Source organism: Boleophthalmus pectinirostris, unplaced genomic scaffold (assembly GCF_026225935.1).
Source record: "Boleophthalmus pectinirostris isolate CB_2022bp ecotype Guang Dong unplaced genomic scaffold, ASM2622593v1 HiC_scaffold_17, whole genome shotgun sequence".
NCBI lineage: Eukaryota > Metazoa > Chordata > Actinopteri > Gobiiformes > Gobiidae > Boleophthalmus > Boleophthalmus pectinirostris.
In genome coordinates this window covers 12,108,029-12,122,786 of record NW_026571115.1, presented here as the reverse complement: position 1 = coordinate 12,122,786, position 14,758 = coordinate 12,108,029, and the positions used below count along the sequence as shown (strand labels likewise).

General features: G+C 38.4%; 1 protein-coding gene across 1 annotated transcript in view; it reads right to left on the bottom strand.

Annotated features, from left to right (window-relative positions):
- Positions 1-14,758, bottom strand: part of svilc (supervillin c) — a 38,074-nt gene that overhangs the window by 18,315 nt on the left and 5,001 nt on the right. Inside the window, 9 exon segments of the mRNA XM_055152717.1 lie at positions 401-915; positions 1,584-1,809; positions 2,251-2,357; positions 2,360-2,386; positions 5,207-5,268; positions 6,263-6,297; positions 7,745-7,921; positions 9,092-9,217; positions 12,131-12,565. Of these exon segments, the coding sequence (XP_055008692.1) occupies positions 401-915; positions 1,584-1,809; positions 2,251-2,357; positions 2,360-2,386; positions 5,207-5,268; positions 6,263-6,297; positions 7,745-7,921; positions 9,092-9,217; positions 12,131-12,399 (1,544 nt within the window). The 5' untranslated portion in view covers positions 12,400-12,565.

Genomic DNA, 14,758 nt, shown 5'->3' with positions numbered 1-14,758 from the left:
GTATATTACAGTATAGAATAATATATTACAGTACTGAAATTTATAGTAATTCCTTAAGCAGTAGCCTTATTTGTGTACATTAGTGTGTTAAAGGTTACAATCATAATGTAGTTATGTGTCTGCATGTACAAATACAAATACAAATTTCAAATACAGGCATAACAGTTTACAATAGCATAAAAAGAGAGAGTCAACTTGACAGGTACTAAGAATGAATGTCAATAAACAGTACATAAACTTTTTAATTAGTATATGCAAAATTAGAAAACGTTATAGCTAGACGACATTAAACTACTCTAAATACTACTCTGACTACAGCTGTATTGTGAACTATATACTGTATATATATACTCTTTCTTGGTATTTTCTTGGTGTTTTCTACACAGACTTGTTCACTCACTGGACAGGAGAGGCACCGTGTCTCTCAGTTTGAGTCACTTCCTGGTTTGTCTCAGGTCTTGTTGGTGTACAGGCGATTGTTTCTCTTCGGCCCCGCCCACGCTGTCGCCATGGAACTCTACTCGGAGATGCCCCGTCCACGCTCGCCCCCTGCTGCAGTGATGTCATTTCCTGTCTCTCCTCTTTCCTCATCATAACATCAGTGTCACCGCCATTTTGCTCAGGTATAACAGGCGTGTCGTTATGGCTACAGCTGCTAGTCCTGGACCAATCAGATCCTCCAGAGCGACTTTTCTTTAAGATGCTCCTCAAAGCTGGTTCAGACTCAGTGCGGGGTAGTTGAGGCAATTGGGGCAGTTGGTTTGGTGGAGTAGAAAAGCATTCAGAGCTCGGGTCCAGTTTTGGCTGTGACAGGCGGACCTCGCTGGGTTTGAGGTTGATGGACAGAGCCTGCTGTCTGTCTGAGAGATGAGGAGCCAGGGAGAAAGCAGGGAGCTGCACTGGGCCTTTCTGGAGCTAAAGGGAGAAAGATAGTTCATTACTATTTAAATTTGCTTGACTTTTTTAAAAGCATAATTATTATATGAAATTTAAGAGACTTTGTATCTCCAACACAGCCAGAGTCCAAAGATTTACCGCAACCCTATGCCCATTTTATAACTAACATTTACTAAACCAAAGATTTGGTTCTGTGACTGTCCAGTTAATGGGACACCTGCACCACTGGCAATGTTTTAAAGAACTGTAATAAAATCAACATCAACATCAAAACTCTAAATTCAGAACTAATCCAGAACCAAACCAGATCTCCTACAGGTACTACAGAACTAAAATGGGCTCAAACAAGGACCCAACATGGGCAAGTAAGAAACATAAGCGGTAGTTAGTAGTAGCAGTTTATTTTCTTCATTCATTAACTGAATGGATTAATAGAAACATTTCACACAAAATTAAAGTGAAACCACTTATGAACCTAACCCTATTTACAAATCATGTTGCCAAGAATATGGCAAGCAACAGGCAACAAGCGTTACTGCTCACCCCTTCACATCATACAGTAACAGTATACATTATTTTACACTGAAATATGACTGCATGGTTTTATTATTTAACTGCTGTGACTTTGACATGTTTATTAGGTGTACAGTTTTCTTTCTTGTGAACATTGTATTTGTGGTACTCACCAGATTGACCTCCTCCACAGTAATGGGCTGGGTACGGTACCGAGCCCCCTTCTGCCTGCGCCTGTCAGGGGCAGGATCGACAGGGGCACCTGCCATCTTCTCCGGCAGGGACAGTTTGTTGAACAGAGCCAGTTTCTCGCTCATGCTCATCTTACAGCTCTCGTCCTCCACTGGCTCTGGCTCTGAGGGCCCTGGATCTGCTGCTGCTGGGGCTGGTTTGGGGGAACTGCAATAACATGGATTCATATTAGTTCAATTTTATTATATAAGTCCAATCAGTATGAATGAAAATTTCTATGTTAAGATATTATATTATATAAATTAATAATGATAGCAAGCAGAGAGTTGCAGTCTGAGCACAAGTTTCCTATCTAATTTTAAATGTGCACAAATAGATGTACAAATACAAAGACTGTGATGGGCAGCCATAGAACAGTTTGTTTGTAGCAATGGCAAGTGCTGCTGTTAACTGAACAACTGATGCTTTCAAAACAGTATCATCATATTTATTCATTTATTTGCACTTCAAGCGATCCATGGTAAGTGATATCAAATATACAGTTATTTTATCTAAACAATGAACCAATCCGGCAACTTGACACCTTTGGTGGACATAAATGTCTAATGCTTTCTGGTTTAAGTTGTATTAAGTCTGTTGAGAGCCCACCTTACTGCCCCCATCTCCTCACAGGTGATGGGCTGCGTCAGAAACCTTTGGTCATGGTTCCTTCTGGTTCTTCGCTCGTGGTTCACACTCCCAGAGCGCGGCTTCAGGAGGGAGCTGGGGCGGACTTCTCCAGTTCCTGCATAGTCAGTGGCAAAAGGCTTTTTAAAGGGTCCACATTACACCATTTTCTCATCTAAATTACAATGTTTCCTCATTAAAAACATACCTGGAGTTGTGTTTTGTTTCATTCACACATGCTTAACACAAAACCTTGCATATTTAGGCCGAGTTCTTCTCACAAACAGAAAACACTGTTCCACCTTGTGATGTGTTTTTAAACTTCATAGACTTTCACCAGAATCACTTGGGTAATTTCAGCTCTGGAATTCTTAATCTTTACTTAACTACAGACAAAGGTTGTTAACTTGAAAACTACTGCCACATAACATCACAAGGCGGAACAGAGCATTTTGAGTTTTGGAGATGTAGACAGACTAATAATGTAGAATTACTCAAATATGTGTGAATGAAACAAAACACAACTCTAGGTATGTTCGTGAAATCCCTCAGTCGCAAGTAGGACCCAGAGCAAAGGATAAATTCAATTCTGATAACTGGGCAAAAGTTTTTTGATCTATTCGATCATTTCGCAGCTCATTCAAGCTGCTTCTTCAGTTCTCATCAGACGTTGGTGGACACACTGCCTTATATCTGCCTGAGGGAACACTGTTCTGACATGGCTTAAAGCTCACAAGAGTCAGTTTTGCATAATATACCTTTAGAATGTGATCAGGTGGAAATCAAACCACAAAATGGCAGCAAAGCTCTCCTAATGATCTCCTCCTGTTTGTAAAGGTGAGGTGGGTGAGGTGAGTCAGCTGGTGGGTGGATAACACAGGGACATGGATACCACAGCAGCCTGATGGGTCGAACTGTAACCAGACCTGTCCCGGCTTCAGTTACTGCCGGTCCCTGCAGACTACTGGCTAATTATAACACAGCTGCTATGCTTGTTAATGGCAATAGTGTCTGGCAAATTTTCACCTGCCAATTTAAGAGCAAGGTGGAAAAAGTAGTAATACCCAAGTAAGTACAAAATACCTTTGCAAAATAATTAAAGGATAACATTACTAGAAGTGACAACAAAGACAATAGATTTGATGCCTGAAAGGTCACACACTTTCAAGTAAATGACAAAATTATACAACTAACTTATTAAATGTAAGATGCACTGTGTAACTTCTCTAGTGGAGGGTCTGCCACCTGCGCGTCTCCATGCTACATAGGTCTCCAGGAAGAACACTTGATAGCTAAGGTCAGTTAAATACAATCAATCAATGAACCTGCCCAGGGACTACAGGTGGAAATTAGCACTGATGCTACAACTTGGTACAATGCATCTCTCCTGTTAAGGTTAATGTAAAAAATGTGCGCTGTCTCATTAAATAAATAAATAAATAAATAAATGGAGATATTACTGTTTTACTTTGATTATTTCACAGTATAGACATACATTTGGTAATCACAACGGAGACAGGTTAATGGTCAGACCTAGGGAGAAGCAAGCCTGAACATGGTAAGCATTCATGTTTTTTCAAGCTATTTTTAAGTTATAAAACACTTGTAATTGAACAAATGCAAGGCAAGGGAGATAAGGTTAATGCCTCATTGTGGTGCATTCCAAGCAAAGTAATAACATCTCCATGGATCCAAGCAAGTAGCAGACTCTCTACGTCAGAAGTTACATAGTGTACCTTTTAGTTAAATGAACCTCGAATAATGACAGCTAATGTTTCAAACCTTAATACCAGTTGCTATTTTTAATCAAAAGATAATACAGGATATCAAATGTACTATAACTTTAGACTTTCTTTTTATACATTCAGAGAGCATCAAAATAATCTGCAGATTCACCACACACCTGTTTGACCATTAATTTTCAACATGATCTGGCTCTGGCTGTAGCCACACGGCAACTAGAGTGTATCTATATGTGTTTGCAGATCTCGTGGTACCTATAGATACCCTAATTATACTGACCTATTTCTTAAGCTGCAATACAATAGGAACATTCTTCACATTTGGATTTAGCTATTTTATAGTTAAAGGAGTACTATGTAACTTTTCTAGGGTTTGTCACCTGGATACAACAGGAATATACTTATTGGTAAACATTATGATTTAATGATTTAAAAGTTAAAAGTGTATTAACCTTTCTGGTGGGAGATTTGCTGTCTGCTTTTCCTTTGCTGGGGATTTATTCTATAGTACGTCATTAAACATGTCCTATTCATATACATAGGTTTCATTATTGCTCAAAAATAGCTTGAAAACATGCTACTGTGATTGGACTAGCCTCTGGAACGGAAGTTTCCAGGCAAAGCAATAACATCTCCATGGAGACAAATAGGAATGTCCAACCCAAGTTACATAGTGCATCTTTAATTATAAACAAGTTAGAAGTCCTAGAGGCAGCAATGTTTTATTTCAATCTAATTACTACAATGAAATAAATAAATAATAATAGTCTGATGTCATTTTAAGTGATTTCCCTTGTGAATCAATAAAGTTTAGGTCTAATCTATGATAAAGATGGTAACATCCTATGCATATGGCAATTCATAGTGCAAATATCAAATGAATATTATGATATATTAGCAAATTTTCCAACAATAAAGTGAAAAATGTCAACATCCCAATTTCTCAGTAATTTTAACACTCTAGTTTCACAAAATAACATACCAGCTGCAGGTGATGTGATCAGCCTTAGTGTTAATTATTGAGAAGCAGAAGTTAGAGGGAGAGAGGAGAGAAGAGAGGGGAGGACGGGGGGCATAGACTTGAAATACAGAAATAATTTTTAGGCACAAGCATTCGGGGAGGGAGCACACAACAGTGAAAATAAAACAGGTCAAACACACAAGAGTACAGCTCCAGTGTCAGTGCAGCGACTCACTTTGAACAGAGACATCTTGGCTGCCACACTCATCTTGGCCCTGTCATCTGTTTTAACATCACCTGAAAGAAGAACAGAAAACCATAAGTAATATATAATACATGTAAATAGTGACAGGACAAAATGCTGTATATTTTGAATCAGTCTTGGTCACCAGAATAAACACTGCATTTAAAACCAAATCCATAGAAATATCAAAACTGTATGTGCTCCTTTACGGAGACCAAACCAGACCAAGTTACAGATCAGATCTGTGAAGAGGCAACCCCACTCACAATCAGAATATCTGTTTTTCTAGGTATTTTTGAGCTATGAAATAATCTTTTACTGAATAGATGTAAGGTAGAACTGCTTAATGTCATACTGTGGAACATTCCAGGCAGAACAATGACATTGCCATAGAAACAAGCAGGTGACAGGAATAGAAAAAAGCATTGTGGCAAAATAAAATATTGTACATAATGAAATAAAACTACAAAATCTTATTATTAAAGGTGCACTATGTAACTTTTCGGTTGGGGGGTCTGTCACCTTCTTGTTTCTATGGAAGAAGGTCATTGCCCTGCTTCGAATGTTCCACAGTATGACATTAAACAGTTCTGTCTTAAACTGATTAATTTACAGGTGTTTTTTTTTCTCTCAAAAATACCTAGAAAAACAGGTGCTCTGACCGTGAGCAGGGTTGCCTCTCCACAGATCTGGTCAGTAATTAGGCCTGGTTCAGTTTTTATGATAATAGAAAATTTTAATGCCAAACTGCGAAACATTTCAGACAAAGCAATAACATCTCCAAGAAGAAAAGCATTTGACGAGCCATCCACCACAAATGTTAAACAATGCACAAGTTGACCAGCTCAACATTTACCATTTTTGCTTAAGATACAGATTTGCACATTAAACAGTATATAATAACAGTATATCACCCAAAGCTACTCCTTCATCATTATAACAAAAGCCTGGTACATATATACCTTGACCATTTTAGATGCATTGCAAGCTAATAAAACATTAATATTTTGATCTTTATCTGTGTTAAAAACAAAGAAGACAGTTCACCTTTGGAGTCCTCCTCTTCCACTTCATCCAGGATTCTGTAATAACACAAAAGCACAGCGTTGGTACCAGGTAAACATTTATGTAAATAGAGGGAGATGTTTGTTCTTGCTCTGGCCCACCTGTTTTAAATAATACAATATAATGTCTTTGTAAAGTAGATCATAAAACACTGCACACAACAGAGGATGTTAATGGGTGAGGCAAACACAACATGCAAACACAGCCACACCCTTGTTTAAGTATTAGTACAAAATGCAAACAAACAAGTAAGGCTGCAAAATATTGTATTAGAAACTGAATGTAATCTTGAAGTCACAGTATGTAACATTTTAGCCAAAAATAGAAAAAAATAAATGCAGGTTTCGTAAATTTTTTTGTAATTTTGGTTGCGTTTATTTCAAAAACTTGCATCCTTACTGAGTGGGCTTGCATCTCCACAAACCTGACTCTTATTTTGCCAGGAGGAGAGCCTTCATCTGCTTGTTTCCATGAAAATGTTGTACCTTTGGCCATAATCCTATACAGTATGGCATAAAACATGGAGAATGTTCTGAAGTATGGTTTTAACTTTATATTTAGCTTCTTTATTTTAACTTTTTCTGCTTCCATGGAATCATGTAGGTGATGCACCACCATAAGTTCCATACTGTACCTTTAACTAACTCAAAGTCTGATATTGCATTTCATTTCATTGATGTGTCAAGTCAGTTGGAGCTTCAATTCATGTATTCATAGCTTTTAATAATATGAGGCCAGAAAGAACAGGTACAATTATATAAGACTACCACCAAATGCACTAGCTGGGTGTCTTTTCCTTTGTGTAAATTAGGTTTTTGTAACAACAGTGACTTTATAAACATTGTATTTTGCAGCTGTGTTTATTTATGTTTTCAGGCAAATGATTCCTTCCTGATTTGAAGGACTTTGACAGGATCTTTCTTGCCTGGGATACACAGCACACACTTCTCTAAACAAACATGTGATAAGATGTGTTAAAAATACAAAGAGGTTTCATTCTGGACTTTCCCCATTCACAAGACATAATATTTTCATTTGAATGGCTTAATTGCTATGGCGACAGAGCATTTCTGCCATAGCGTGCCATTACGATAACTTTCATTTGATACTTTGCAGCTGATCATCAACATTCCCTGGGGCTGTGATGCTAACTGTAGGCTCCGCTCTGTCTGAAGCTCTGTTAGACTTTAATCTGAGCTTTATTTTAACACAGTCTGACCAGAAAGAGCTGACTTGGTTGGAACCACAACAGGTGAGTTATGAAATGAGCTATAGAAATACACCTCTAGCATGATGTCGCAGCAAATTATCAATGAAAAAACTAAAAAATGTCTTCTGAATTTCAGTTTCAGTTTTAGCACGGATATGTTACAACTCTGAGTATGACAAAGTTAAACATTATTATTCACTGCAAATAACACAATACAGTTTCCATATCTTCAGACCCACTGCACTCATCCATACCCACTGCTCTGCTCCCTCTCGTTGGCTGTGATTGGCTGCGTCCTGAACCGATCGCTGGTTTTTCGGGAGACAGAGGCTGACCCAGAGGGGAGGTAGCGCCGTGTGCGTCTCCGTGCCCCCTCTGAGCCCGGCCCAACAGCCAGGTCCAGAGAGGCAGAGGCAGCCACGGGACTACTGCTACATGAGAAGAACAATGGAGGAAATACACTGTGAATGGTATGACTGGGGGTAATATGTAATACAGTGCTCTACATGCGTATTGGCACCATTACATGAGTAAATAAGGTAGAGAAAATATCATTCCTTTAAAATTATGTATTAAACAAAATTGACTGCTGTAAGCTTAAAGTTATGTTATAATGCTGTTACTTCATCAAAAACATACCTGGAGCTGCTTTGTTTCATTCACACATGTTTGAGTAACCCTTTATTATTAGTCTGTTTGCATCTCTAAAGCTCAAAATGCTCTGTTCCAACATGTGATGTCATGAAGCGGTAGTTTCATGTTAACAGCTACATTTAAGCTTTATTCAGAAAAAATTGGCACTTGCAGGGCTGAAATGAACCAAATGATTCTAGTGAAGCTGGAAGGAGTTTAAAAACACAGAGGAGCACTTCCTGCAATACCTCATGACATCACAAGGTAGAGTATTTTCTGTGTGAGAAAAGAACTAAAGAAGAAGGCTAAATATGCAGGATTTGGGTGTTAATTGGTATTGAATGAAACAAAACACAACTCCATATATGTTTTTGATGAGGAAACAACATTATAAGAGATAAAAAAATAGAGTACGATGGGCCCTTTAAATGCAAATAAAAGTGAATACAAAACTATGGCAAAGGGGTTTGGCTCTCATTTGAAAGATCAATTCCCAACTAAGACAATCTGCTGCATGTGCCTCCCTATGTTTTACTCATTCCCATTGCACTCTGCTTAATGTCCTGGCTCATTAAGTTGACTGGTCAAATCTTTAAAAAACAACAATCACAACATTAGAAATGATCAAAAATAAATAATATTACAGTATTGTAAGGATAGTTCAAGTGATTTCTTATTTGAAATTGGTTCAGTTCAGTTCAGTCAAACTTTATATATTCTGACAAAGAAGTATAGCCTTATTTACTCCTACCCCTCACTTTTATTTCAACTTCTATGAAAACTGGATGCTTTCCAAATCAAAAGAGGGTTCAAATAGCCCAAAATCATGAATGGAGCGCTGAAGAAGTTGGTCAGTTTTAGGGCTCTGAAAGTGACCTACATCACCATAACTGAAATCAGAGGTGCCAATGAGAATGTAGGGCAGAGTAAACACAGAGGCTGGCATAGTTCAGGGTGCATGGGCGTACATGTGGTCAGGCTGCACTCCTGTCCCGCTCTGTTGGAGGAGGGCACTTCTCAGCTGCCCCACTGAGACTCTGGTGTGGAGCTGGGGGCCATCAGCCAAACCCTCCCCCTCTGCACCGTCCTGGGGCCTGGGGGGCACGAGGCAGGGGGCAGAGAGGAGAGGAACAGGCAATCACACAGAGATATAACACTAAATACAATGTAGTTTCTCTGGTAAAGTGTCATATAATTAATAAAAGAATATGTTAATAAAAAATAAGGAAAGACATAAGATTTTTGCATGATCCAAAGAATAAAAAGAAAGCCAAGAATGAGAAAAAATACATATGTATGTGTGGTAGTACAATGAAAACATGTATGGCTAAATATATTTGTAATTTTAGATATAATTGGTGACCTCAAGAAATAGTCAAAACAAAATTCTATTTTAAAAAACTGTCATCTAATTAAAGGTGTAATGTGTAACTTCTGATGGAGGGCATGCCACCATGGAGATGTTAATGCTCTTCCTTCAAAGGCTCCACAGCATGGCATCAAATGTATCTTCCAAGTATTTATTTACAGATGATCAAACATGCATTCTGACCATAGACTGTAAAAAAGTCAACTAAGTGAGTGTGATGTCACCCATAGCGTTCGGCTCCAGTCAAATGAAGCTCAGGATATTAGAGATTATATGAGCCATGTCCATATTATGAAAAGGAATTTATTTACAGACAAAATAATGAAAAAAAACAAACAAACACCAGGATCATGTAGAGCGGGTTAATACGAACATTTTAAGACCAAAATGACGAGTGACTGCAGTAGTAACAGAGAGAAGGTTAGTAAATGAGGCTGAATACAGATTCATTGGAAAACTATTATTATACCTAACTACTGTATAAATGATATTAATAAGTTGTATCCAGTGCTATGTACCCATAACCCAGGGCAACAAGAGTTAAACACCAAAACTGAAATGTGATACTTGAAGCTGCTAATGTTGGTGCAGTGGGAAAGTCACAGGTTTGTGCCAATGAAGCCAGGACGGTTCAGCCTAGATTTATAACCACGCGTCAGTCTGAATAGAAACAATAGTACATAACATGACTAGAAGAGCACGGCACCTGGCCCTGGCAAAGGCCACACATACACACATACACACATTCGCACACACATACGCACGCTTGCACACGCACGACCCACGCACATACACAGACACACCTGTTCAAAGCACATATGGGAAACGCTGCTTTAAATACACAGAGCATGGGGTAGGGGAGGGTTTTGATGACCCAATTGACCTAATAAAGTAACAAGAAGAAGCTGGGAGTGGATCTACAAAAAAAAAAAAAAAAAGCATTAACTCAGCATTAACTACAGATATGGGACAATAAAACAGTAAAAAGAATAAAGAATTGGCACCTAATCTTCTTATGCGACAGGTCGATGATTTTGTTTTGATAAAATGTGTTGTAGCTTGTAACGATTAAGATTTTATTTACAAACAAAACAGCCAAATAAAAACACCAGGAGCATGTAGAGAGGATTAATAATTAAGACTAAAATGAAAAGGCTCAGTGCAGCAGTTACAGAGAGAGGGGGGACACTTTTTCAATGTAAGGTCATTTGGGAACATGGAGCCAGAAGCGCCCCCGTGAACACTTCCTATATGGAACACAATGAGTAGTGGGTTAGCTATGTCCATTTTGCTTGATAAACTTTGCAACTTTACAACTGTTTTATGAAGGAAGTGTAATCTAAGTTTGGTTGTCTAGTTAAAATATTACATTTAAAATTGGATAATTTTTGCTAATTGTGTTCTATTATTATTATTCTGTCTCATCTTGTTCAAATCCACTCAACAATATCTCAAATGAATATTTTTTTTGCCAACTAATGTCACACAGCATACATCAAATAATATATTTGCAGCTGGTGCCATATTGGTTCTAACACATTTTTTTCTATGGCTTTTCACATTCCTTAAAGGTGCTTTTTTGGTGGAGAGTCCACTACCAATTAGTTTCCATAGAAATGATATTGCTTTCTCTGGAATATTCCATGGTATGACTTTAAACATTTCTATCTAGCATTCATTCATCACGGGCGTTTCTATTGTCTTGCCATTTCTATTGCCTTCAATTGCCTATTGCCTCTATTCCTTTGTTAGCAATATGTGGGCCCTAAGCGAACTTGAGTTTGGGGCCCTCACTATAATGCACCATTTTTGTTTGTTTGTTTGTTTGTTTTTTAAATATATATATTTATTGTCTGTTTTTCCCCATTGTTCTTGAGACAAGCACATCTCGGCTTATTTAAACTATGGTGGATTGGAGCCTACTAGATAACCAGAGCTGAAAGTAGTTTTATTTTTTGCAAGAACAATAACATTTTTGTTTACATCCATTACATATGATTATTATTATTTTCCTTATGATTATTGCTTGAAAATAAACTACTCTCATTTTATGTCATATTGAGAGAAAAATCTAATTGCTTTGAGGCCTTATCCATTAGTGACACTGAGGGCAATTGGTTTAGGGCCCCTCCAGGTTTGGGGGCCCTAGGCAACCACCTACTTTTGCCTAATGGTAGTGTTGCCTCTGTCAAAAATACAATAATTCCTCCTGTGAGAAGAGAGGACTCTCCACAGATCTGAACTGTAATGTAGTGTAGAGCTGTAACCTGCTTGTCTCCCTCCTGGTAAGTAGGTTTAATCTATATAGTGGAACATTGTAGACAAAGTAATAATATTTTCATGGAGACAAGCAGGTGGCGGACCCTCCACTAGAAATATTACACAGTGCACCTTTAATGGGACATTATTAATCAAAGTTCAATATGACCTAAAAACTGACTGGCAGTTAATGCTTGTTTCCTTTGGAGGTTGTGTTTGTTTACATTTTCAACTAGAACTAAAATGGCTGCAGGTGTCAAAAACTGAACTGAAAATGAACCTGTTTTTGCAAATTAATTCTTCAAGTGTATTATTATTATTGTTAGATATCATTTTGTTTTGAATTATTCACTGTATTATTTTAACCAGGATCACTCACCTTCTGTGGTAGCTGATCTCCTCTGGCTGTAGCCCGTTGGACACTGGTCTCGTCCTGCTGTGAAGTCTCTCTGTGAGCGCCGGGGCACTTTCTGAACTGACCATACCCCTGTTGCCGTCTTGCCCCTCCCTGCCCTCCCTGCCCCCTCTCCTCGTCCACTTCGTGGGCAGTTCCTCCACCACCCCATAGCGCTCGGCCAGCTCTCGCCTCCTTTCCGCTTTGTACCGAGCGATGCGTTCTGCTCGTGGCTCCAAAACCGGGTTCTCCATGGTCCGTCTGTCCCTCAGTGAGATTTCGATGGGCTTACCCAAAATATTTCCACAGCATTTAGAGTGAGGGTGATGGTGAGTGTCCAAAATCAGAAGGGGGAAATCCTACACTGGATCCCATAGGAGCAGTAAGAATCTTAGCTCATTTGTAGAGTTGGAGATTCTCCTGGAAAAAAGAAAAACTATGCATTAGGTATTGTAATAATTTTATTTTCATGTTTTTTAAAGGCCCTATACTACACTATTTTCTGATCTATGATATAATGTTGTTTCCTCATCACAAACATACCTGGAGTTTTGTTTTATTTACAGTTGTTTTCCCACACAAACTCTGCAAAAGGTTTTTCTCTCAAGCAGAAAACACTCTGTTTTTAAGACCCATACACCTACTCTAGAATCATTTGGATAATTTCAGCCCTGGATTTGTTGTACTGAACTTAAGATAAAAGGTACTTGAAACTTGAAAACTACTGCTTCATAACATCAGAGCATTTTGAACTATGGAGATGTAGATAAACTGATAATAAAGGATTTATCAAACATATGCGAATGAAACAAAACACAACTTCAAGTATGTTTCTGAGAAGGGAAGGACATTATAACATGACTAAAAGTTCACATGAATCACTTTTGCATAATATATGACCTTTAGGTTTTCAATTATTATAAGGCAAAGAGTACCATACGGTCATACAGAGTATTTATTAGTTTACTTAGATCATAAAATGCAAATGTCAGGTCCGTCAGGTCTTCTGTTTTTTAGTTACTCAGTCTATTTTACCCATGTCTCATAGAATTAGTCTATATTTTAGTTTAATACTGTATAGCCCTTCTCCAGACAGTCAAGGTCCCTAACAACTTGATGCAATTTTAATTCTCAGTCAGACCTCAGTGAAACAAACATTGTAAGAGATGCAGAGGACATTATGCTACTTAATAGTTGAAGTCTTTGCCAACTGAGTCTTCCAGAGGGACACAACAAAAGGATGAAATACCAGTAGCAGGATTTAGTTTAGTTTAGTTATTTGATTATCAGGGACAATGCACATAAAAATACTGACCTAAGAGAAAATACACCAACTTATTTGTTTATGTTACTTCTGTCATATGAGTAAAGTAAAATTACATCTGTTGCTTGTGGTATAATGTAAGTTGATCTGTGTTATTGGCAGTGCCACACTCTTCTTGTACTGAAACCAAACACCACACAAGCCTCAAGACTCTATGGCACCAGTGCCTACCTGCAGCCTATTCAAAACATATGAAAACTACTAGTACATGTTCAAAATATATTATAATATTTCCCTTGGGCCTGTTACCATTTATTTATGTGATTTAATATATGTTTTGCACTGGTTTAACTCTGGATTAGTATGTGTTTATCTTAAGTTTTGTTTCACATTTGTTGATTTATTTCACAACACGAAAAGTTGAAGAATCATGTTACTTCCTTTTATTCTACAGGTTAATATTGGTCAAATGTAGCTTATTTTATAAAGCAATCTAGGCAAAATGGAGAAATGAAATACATGTGGTACTTACAGTCATTTGGACATTTAAAGTCAACATTACTGTTTGTGAATTAGATGTGCAATGCCACACACAAATTTCCAAGCAACTACTTTGTGGTAGTGGTTTCCTACCTACAACAAGCAATGAAGTTTCCCATTACACGTCATTAAAGCACATGTCTAAACCACAGCTCACAGGTTGGTCAAAGTAGACAGGTCTCTCTCTCTCCCTCCCTCCCTTTCCCTCTCTCTGTCTTTCTCTGTCTCTCTCTCCCACTCTTCCTGTCTCTTTCTCCTTCTCTCTCTCTCTATTTCTCTTTCTCTCTCTTCCTCTGTCTCTTTTTCTCTCGCTGTCTCTTTCTCTTTTCCTTTCTCTCTGTCTTTCTCTCCCTCTCTCCATGTCTCTATCTCTCTCTCTTCCCCTCTCACTCTCCCTGTCTCTTTCCCCACCTCTCTCTGTCTCTCACCCTCTCTCTTTCTCTGTCCTCTCTCTCCCTTTCTTCTGTCTCTTTCTCTCTTTTCCTCTGTCTCTTTCTCTCACTCTGTCCCTCTTTCTCACTCTTCCTCTCTCCTTCTCTCTCTTCCTGTCTCTTTCTCTCTCTCACTCTGTCCCTCTTTCTTGCTCTGCCTCTCTCCTTCTCTCTCTTCCTCTGTCTCTTTCTCTTTCTCTCTGTCTGTCTCTCTCTTTGTCTCTTTCTCTCCCCCCTCTCCCAGTCTCTCTCTCCCTCTCCATATGTACAAACAGTGTGGTTGGTGTGTCTGCATACGTGTTTCCTAAAACTGTAGACCTCAGCACTCCCGATGCTTTCCCCCAAAAACAGGAAGCACAAAAGGGCTCCGAACAAAGA